At 41.8% G+C, this 9,892-nt stretch overlaps 1 protein-coding gene across 1 annotated transcript in view; it reads left to right on the plus strand.

Annotated features, from left to right (window-relative positions):
• The window catches only part of mtus2a (microtubule associated tumor suppressor candidate 2a), a 229,655-nt gene extending 221,374 nt beyond the window's left edge, over positions 1 to 8,281 (plus strand). Inside the window, exons 17-18 of the mRNA XM_065005061.1 lie at positions 5,331 to 5,431; positions 7,749 to 8,281. Of these exons, the coding sequence (XP_064861133.1) occupies positions 5,331 to 5,431; positions 7,749 to 8,232 (585 nt within the window). The 3' untranslated portion in view covers positions 8,233 to 8,281. The remainder of the gene's footprint in view (positions 1 to 5,330; positions 5,432 to 7,748) is intronic.
• Positions 8,282 to 9,892: the final 1,611 nt, after the last annotated feature.

The following is a 9,892-nucleotide window of genomic DNA, read 5'->3' on the forward strand; positions in this document are numbered from 1 at the left end:
GACAGGACAGGACACACTCACCCTAGCAGACAGGACAGGACAGTACACACTCACCCTAGCAGACAGGACAGGACAGTACACACTCACCCTAGCAGACAGGACAGGACACACTCACCCTAACAGACAGGACAGGACAGTACACACTCACCCTAGCAGACAGGACAGTACAGTACACACTCACCCTAACAGACAAGACAGGACAGTACACACTCACCCTAGCAGACAGGACAGGACAGTACACACTCACCCTAACAGACAGGACAGGATACACTCACCCTAACAGACAGGACAGTAAAGTAAAAGACAATACACGAACAGTACAGTACATAGACAGTACAGTACATAGACAGTACACTACACAGACAGTACAGTACACAGACAGTACAGTACACAGACAGTACAGTACAGTACATAGACAGTACACAGACAGTACAGTACAGTACATAGACAGTACAGTACATAGACAGTACTGTACAGTACACAGACAGTACAGTACATAGACAGTACAGTACAGTACATAGACAGTACACAAACAGTACAGTACATTACATAGACAGTACATAGACAGTACAGTACATTACATAGACAGTACATAGACAGTACAGTACATTACATAGACAGTACAGTACACAGACAGTACAGTACACAGACAGTACAGTACACAGACAGTACAGTACACAGGCAGTACAGTACATAGACAGTACAGTACATAGACAGTGCAGTACAGTACACAGACAGTACAGTACAGTACATAGAGAGTACAGTACACAGACAGTACAGTACATAGACAGTACAGTACACAGACAGTACAGTACACAGACAGTACAGTACATAGACAGTACAGTACAGTACACAGACAGTACATTACACAGAAAATACAGTACACAGGCAGTACAGTACATAGACAGTACAGTACATAGACAGTACAGTACATAGACAGTGCAGTACAGTACACAGACAGTACAGTACATAGACAGTACAGTACATAGACAGTACAGTACATAGACAGTGCAGTACATAGACAGTACAGTACATAGACAGTACAGTACATAGACAGTACAGTACATAGACAGTACATTACACAGACAGTACAGTAAATAGACAGTACATATGCAGTACATTACACAGACAGTGCAGTACATAGACAGTACAGTACATAGACAGTACAGTACATAGACAGTACAGTACAGCACATAGACAGTACAGTACAGTACACAGACAGTACAGTACACAGACAGTACAGTACATAGACAGTACAGTACATAGACAGTACAGTACAGTACATAGACAGTACAGTACATTACATAGACAGTACAGTACATAGACAGTACAGTACATAGACAGTACATTACACAGACAGTACAGTACAGTTCATAGACAGTACAGTACACAGACAGTACAGTACACAGACAGTACAGTACATAGACAGTACAGTACATAGACAGTACAGTACAGTTCATAGACAGTACAGTACATAGACCGTACAGTACATAGACAGTACAGTACAGTACACAGACAGTACAGTACATAGACAGTACAGTACATAGACAGTACAGTACAGTACACAGGCAGTACAGTACATAGACAGTACAGTACATACACAGTACAGTACATAGACAGTACAGTACAGTACAGTACACAGACAGTACAGTACATAGACAGTACAGTACAGTACAGTACATATACAGTACAGTACATAGACAGTACAGTACACAGAAAGTACAGTACATAGACAGTACAGTACAGCACATAGACAGTACAGTACAGTACATAGACAGTACAGTACATAAACAGTACAGTACATATACAGTACAGTACATAGACATAGACAGTACAGTACATAGACAGTACAGTACATAAACAGTACAGTACACAAACAGTACAGTACATAGACAGTACAGTACACAGACAGTACAGTACATAGACAGTACAGTACAGCACATAGACAGTACAGTACAGTACATAGACAGTACAGTACAGTACATAGACAGTACAGTAGATAGACAGTACAGTACAGTACATATACAGTACAGTACAGTACATAGACAGTACAGTACAGTACATAGACAGTACAGTAGATAGACAGTACAGTACAGTACATAGACAGTACAGTACATAGACAGTACAGTACAGTACATAGACAGTACAGTACAGACAGTACAGTACACAGACAGTACAGTACATAGACAGTACAGTACATAGACAGTACAGTACAGTACATATACAGTACAGTACATAGACAGTACAGTACAGTACATAGACAGTACAGTACATAGACAGTGCAGTACATAGACAGTACAGTACATAGACAGTACAGTACATAGACAGTGCAGTACATAGACAGTACAGTACATAGACAGTACAGTACATAGACAGTACATTACACAGACAGTACAGTAAATAGACAGTACATATGCAGTACATTACACAGACAGTGCAGTACATAGACAGTACAGTACATAGACAGTACAGTACATAGACAGTACAGTACAGCACATAGACAGTACAGTACAGTACACAGACAGTACAGTACACAGACAGTACAGTACATAGACAGTACAGTACATAGACAGTACAGTACAGTACATAGACAGTACAGTACATTACATAGACAGTACAGTACATAGACAGTACAGTACATAGACAGTACATTACACAGACAGTACAGTACAGTTCATAGACAGTACAGTACACAGACAGTACAGTACACAGACAGTACAGTACATAGACAGTACAGTACATAGACAGTACAGTACAGTTCATAGACAGTACAGTACATAGACCGTACAGTACATAGACAGTACAGTACAGTACACAGACAGTACAGTACATAGACAGTACAGTACATAGACAGTACAGTACAGTACACAGGCAGTACAGTACATAGACAGTACAGTACATACACAGTACAGTACATAGACAGTACAGTACAGTACAGTACACAGACAGTACAGTAAATAGACAGTACAGTACAGTACAGTACATATACAGTACAGTACATAGACAGTACAGTACACAGACAGTACAGTACATAGACAGTACAGTACAGCACATAGACAGTACAGTACAGTACATAGACAGTACAGTACATAAACAGTACAGTACATATACAGTACAGTACATAGACATAGACAGTACAGTACATAGACAGTACAGTACATAAACAGTACAGTACACAAACAGTACAGTACATAGACAGTACAGTACACAGACAGTACAGTACATAGACAGTACAGTACAGCACATAGACAGTACAGTACAGTACATAGACAGTACAGTACAGTACATAGACAGTACAGTAGATAGACAGTACAGTACAGTACAGTACAGTACATAGACAGTACAGTAGATAGACAGTACAGTACATAGACAGTACAGTACATAGACAGTACAGTACAGTACATAGACAGTACAGTACAGACAGTACAGTACACAGACAGTACAGTACATAGACAGTACAGTACATAGACAGTACAGTACAGTACATATACAGTACAGTACATAGACAGTACAGTACAGTACATAGACAGTACAGTAGATAGACAGTACAGTACAGTACATATACAGTACAGTACATAGACAGTACAGTACAGTACATATACAGTACAGTACAGTACATATACAGTACAGTACAGCACATAGACAGTACAGTACATATACAGTACAGTACATAGACAGTACAGTACAGTACATATACAGTACAGTACATAGACAGTACAGTATAGTACAGTACATATACAGTACAGTACATAGACAGTACAGTACACAGACAGTAGAGTACATAGACAGTACAGTACAGCACATAGACAGTACAGTACAGTACATAGACAGTACAGTACATAGACAGTACAGTACATTGACAGTACAGTACACAAACAGTGCAGTACATAGACAGTACAGTACACAGACAGTACAGTACATAGACAGTACAGTACAGCACATAGACAGTACAGTACAGTACATAGACAGTACAGTACACATACATTACAGTACACAGACAGTACAGTACACAGACCATACAATACACAGACAGTACAGTACATAGACAGTACAGTACACAGACAGTACAGTACATAGACATTACAGTACAGTACACAGACAGTACAGTACATAGACAGTACATTACAGTACATAGACAGTACAGTACATAGACAGTACAGTACATAGACAGTACATTACAGTACATAGACAGTACAGTACATAGACAGTACAGTACAGTACATAGACAGTACAGTACACAGACAGTACAGTACATAGACAGTACAGTACACAGACAGTACAGTACATAGACAGTACATTACATAGACAGTACAGTACATATACAGTACAGTACATAGACAGTACAGTACAGTACATATACAGTACAGTACAGTACATAGACAGTACAGTACAGTACATAGACAGTACAGTACAGTACAGTACATAGACAGTACAGTACACAGACAGTAGAGTACATAGACAGTACAGTACAGCACATAGACAGTACAGTACAGTACACAGACAGTAGAGTACATAGACAGTACAGTACAGTACACAGACAGTACAGTACATAGACAGTACAGTACAGTACATAGACAGTACAGTACACAGACAGTACAGTACAGTACATAGACAGTACAGTACATAGACAGTACAGTACATAGACAGTACAGTACACAGACAGTACAGTACACAGACAGTACAGTACACAGACAGTACAGTACAGTACACAGGCAGTACAGTACACAGACAGTACGCTAAAGTACACCGATAGTACAGTACACTCACAGTACAGTACACAGTACACAGACTGTGCAGTAACAGACAGTACACACACACACAAAGTTCAGTAGAGTACAGCACAGTTTAAGTTATCTCTCTGGGTTTTTTGAGCAGGCCCAGAAGACAGTAGAGTTGTCTCTGAGTTTTTTGAGCAGGCCCAGAAGATGGTAGAGTTGTCTCTGGGTTTTTTGAGCAGGCCCAGAAGACAGTAGAGTTGTCTCTGTGTTTTTTGAGCAGGCCCAGAAGACAGTAGAGTTGTCTCTGTGTTTTTTTGAGCAGGCCCAGAAGACAGTAGATTTGTCTCTGTGTTTTTTTGAGCAGGCCCAGAAGACAGTAGAGTTGTCTCTGTGTTTTTTTGAGCAGGCCCAGAAGACAGTAGAGTTGTCTCTGTGTTTTTTTGAGCAGGCCCAGAAGACAGTAGAGTTGTCTCTGTGTTTTTTTGAGCAGGCCCAGAAGACAGTAGAGTTGTCTCTGTGTTTTTTTGAGCAGGCCCAGAAGACAGTAGAGTTGTCTCTGTGTTTTTTTTAGCAGGCCCAGAAGACAGTAAGTTGTCTCTGTGTTTTTTTGAGCAGGCCCAGAAGAACGTTGTGTTAGAGGAACGGATGCAGGTGCTACAGCAGCAGAACGAAGACCTGATGGCCCGTATAGACAATAACCTAGCCCTGTCCAGGTAACACACACATACAGCTGGAAAACAACAAAACAAATAACAATACAACTTCCACCTTTTCTTACTAGTTGTTTTCAGTAGGATAGTAACATTCCAGGAATATTTTTGATATTGCTACTATGCAAGTACCATAACTATACAATTTACACCTTCTGTATCCTGTGCAGGTGACAAATAAACATAGATTTGATTTGATATAGCGTGTATCTACCACATGGCCTCACATGTGAATCCTTAAAGAGATGGGCGGGGCTCAGGCTTAGGAGGGTGTAAACAATGCTGAATGGGTATAGACAAAGAAGAGCTCTCCAGTAGGTGTGCCAATACATTCAAAGGCCATTTTCTCAAAAGTGGGGTTACAAGTTTATCAACTATCAAAGCATAATTACTTTCCCATGGTTCCTCAAATGCAGTGTATGATATCTCTCATTTTATGGAATGTATAAAAAACATTATTTTCTCATTTTACTACATAAGACGAAATCGAGGCAGTCGGTCACATATGTAAATCTAGCAAACCAAGCAACTAAAGCAACTTTATAAACAATGTTTTGGTTCATTTCTAGCTTGTTAGCTTGTTAGCTTGTTAGCTAGCTAACCAGTTCAAATAATGGCCATATCATAGCTGACAACGTCATAACTTCAGCAAATTTTTATTCATTATTACAGGAAAATAAACTCACAACACTTATTTACATGTTAATAGCAAACTAATTAACAGAGATTAGTTTCTGTGATTGTGGTGAAATAAAAGCAGGGCTTTTCTTCTACCTTGAGGATTTTAGAATTTGCACACTGTCTCGTTGGCCTAACTTTATATCTTCATTTGACTTCGATGCAGGTCTTCTTCTTCACGTTACCATCTCTGGTAAACATACAGTATATCAAATCAAATCAAAGTTTATTTGTCACATGCACAGGACACTCTTTTGTTTCGACATGTAGCTAGCTAGCTAGCTAGCTAAACAATGAACCATAATCCCAACTCATAACATTACTACCCTGCATGAATCTACAGGTAGCTAAAGCGAACCAACTAGCTAGGTTCAATGTTAGCTAGCTAGCTAACATTAGGCTATAACTAGCAATACAATAAGATAAGATAAGAATAATATTACTACACAGATCATACACGTAACGTTAGCTAGCGAGCCAGCCAGCCAGCTAATGTTAACTAGCTAGCTATAACAGTACGCTTTAACTTGCAATGAAAACAAATTTCTGACAAAATTAGAATTTTATCTGAAAATGTAGCTAGAGACTCTTACCTGTATACATGGACACTTCTGCCTCTCTGTCACGGCTGCCATGGTTACCCTTAGTTTGAAGACTCCATCCACATATTTGTGATCAAACACCAGAATTTTCTCCATCTCCTTAGCTATCATACTCTGCATTCCACTGATTTTCAAAACTCGGTCAACTTCTTTGTTGCAAGTTCTTCGTAAATATTTTTCAAAAAAAGCTGCATTAGAAAGAATTACCTACACATACTGAGCAGCTCAAGTTCTAGACAGAAGCGTGCTACATGGCAGACCAATCCGAACTCATCTCTCGGCATGTCCAGCCCAGCTATTATCTCAGCCAATCATGGCTAGCGGAAAGGTTCCCATGTTTTTCTTTGGCTATGCCAACTAGGCTCGTAATTTAACTATTTTAATTGTATTTACAGACGGCATACAAGTTTGTTACTAAGGCCACATGTTCCAGAAGGCAAATCTGCCAAAAAAAAACACATTTTGATAATAAATATATGTTTACGTTCAAATGCCTCTCCTGTGAAGTAGTGATGTGAGACATGTGCCTCTCCTGTGAAGTAGTGATGTGAGACATGTGCCTCTCCTGTGAAGTAGTGATGTGAGACATGTGCCTCTCCTGTGAAGTAGTGATGTGAGACATGTGCCTCTCCTGTGAAGTAGTGATGTGAGACATGTGCCTCTCCTGTGAAGTAGTGATGTGAGACATGTGCCTCTCCTGTGAAGTAGTGATGTGAGACATGTGCCTCTCCTGTGAAGTAGTGATGTGAGACATGTGCCTCTCCTGTGAAGTAGTGATGTGAGACATGTGCCTCTCCTGTGAAGTAGTGATGTGAGACATATGCCTCTCCTGTGAAGTAGTGATGTGAGACATGTGCCTCTCCTGTGAAGTAGTGATGTGAGACATGTGCCTCTCCTGTGAAGTAGTGATGTGAGACATGTGCCTCTCCTGTGAAGTAGTGATGTGAGACATGTGCCTCTCCTGTGAAGTAGTGATGTGCGACATGTGCCTAGTTACCTGACACGGGTCACATATAACACTGTCTCACTTCCCCATCCAGGCAACTCTCAGAGGAGAACGCTAACCTGCAGGAGAATGCAGAGAAGGAGAACGGAGAGAAGAAACGACTGAGCCGTAACAATGAGGAGCTCCTCTGGCGTCTACAGACCTCACCTCTCTGCTCCCCCTGCTCCTCTCCCATCCACCGCTCCTTCTCCACCTCCCCCACTCCGTCTTCCTGCCTCTTCTCCTCCTCTCCCGGGATGGGAGGAGGGACGGGGTCTCACTACTGTGGAGGATACCTGCCCCCCGCACCTACACATGGCTACTCCCCTAGTCACAGAGAGAATCTCAATCAGTCTCCAGGGCCGGCCACGCCCACTCACAGAGGATTCTCCAATCAGAATCAGTCTCCAGGACCGGCCACGCCCACTCACAGGGGATTCTCCAATCAGAATCAGTCTCCAGGACCGGCGACGCCTACTCACCGAGTGTCACCCAATCACTGTCACTCGCCTGCTCGGCTCAACCCCCTCATGAGATGAGCTCACGTTTCTCTCTTCCTGTCTTTCTTTTTCTTTTCATCTCTTTACTGTTAATCTCCCGTGGACAGACTACTGAGACATAAATGGTAGTGTACATCTGTCATGATACAATGGAATGTGTGAGATAACTAGCAGCGTTAAGTTCAGGTGTTTTGGACAAAATCACTATTTTCGCTGGTGATATCGTCTTTCAAAAGTGGAGGGGACATTTTGGCCCGTAACTTGCATAAAGACAGGATGGAGCTCTTTGTTCCAGTTTCTTCTCTTAACACGTACTGTATGGACACAGAATTTAATCGAACATCTGACCAGTCACGCAAGTTCTGGTTTCACAAAGATTACTTTTCTGATATAATGTTGCACAAGGTTTAAGTGCTAGATAAGATGGGTGTTCTCTCCAGCTACTACGGCTGTAAGAAAAGAGAAAAGACAGAACTCCACTAGCATCGCTAATATACTCTAACAATGCCTTTCTGCTAGCCTCTCGTTGGCTAACTCCACTAGCATCTCTGTAGCCATTGACCCAGACTAGCTGACCTAGCTAAAGGTTGGCTATCCCCACTAGTATCTCTGTAGCCATTGACCCAGGCTAGCTGACCTAGCCTCTTGATGGCTAACTCCACTAGCATCTCTGTAGCCATTGACCCAGGCTAGCTGACCTAGCCTCTCGATGGATAACACCACTAGCATCTCTGTACCTATAGACTAAGACTAGCTGACCTAGCCTCTCAATGGCTAACTCCACTAGCATCTCTGTACCTATAGACTAAGACTAGCTGACCTAGCCTCTTGATGGCTATCTCCACTAGTATCTCTGTACCTATAGACTAAGACTAGCTGACCTAGCCTCTTGATGGCTAACTCCACTAGCATCTCTGTACCTATAGACTAAGACTAGCTGACCTAGCCTCACGATGGATAACTCCACTAGCATCTCCGTACCTATAGACTAAGACTAGCTGACCTAGCCTCACGATGGCTAACTCCACTAGCATCTCTGTACCTATAGACTAAGACTAGCTGACCTAGCCTCTTGATGGCTAACTACACTAGCATCTCTGTACCTATAGACTAAGACTAGCTGACCTAGCCTGTTGATGGATAACTCCACTAACATCTCTGTACCTATAGACTAAGACTAGCTGACCTAGCCTCTCAATGGCTAACTCCACTAGCATCTCTGTACCTATAGACTAAGACTAGCTGACCTAGCCTGTTGATGGATAACTCCACTAACATCTCTGTACCTATAGACTAAGACTAGCTGACCTAGCCTCTCGATGGCTAACTCCACTAGCATCTCTGTACCCATAGACTCATACTAGCTGACCTAGCCTCTTGATGGCTAACTCCACTAGCATCTCTGTACCTATAGACTAAGACTAGCTGACCTAGCCTCACGATGGCTAACTCCACTAGCATCTCTGTACCTATAGACTAAGACTAGCTGACCTAGCCTGTTGATGGCTACCTCCACTAGCATCTCTGTACCCATAGACTCATACTAGCTGACCTAGCCTCACGATGGCTAACTCCACTAGCATCTCTGTACCCATAGACTCATACTAGCTGACCTAGCCGCTCTGCTGTACCCTGTAGACTCCATGAAGGTACAAAAATACTGTATGTCTCCATTCACCACCAGCAAACTGAAGAACAC

This window comes from Oncorhynchus nerka, linkage group LG19 (assembly GCF_034236695.1).
Source record: "Oncorhynchus nerka isolate Pitt River linkage group LG19, Oner_Uvic_2.0, whole genome shotgun sequence".
NCBI classification, from domain to species: Eukaryota; Metazoa; Chordata; class Actinopteri; order Salmoniformes; family Salmonidae; genus Oncorhynchus; species Oncorhynchus nerka.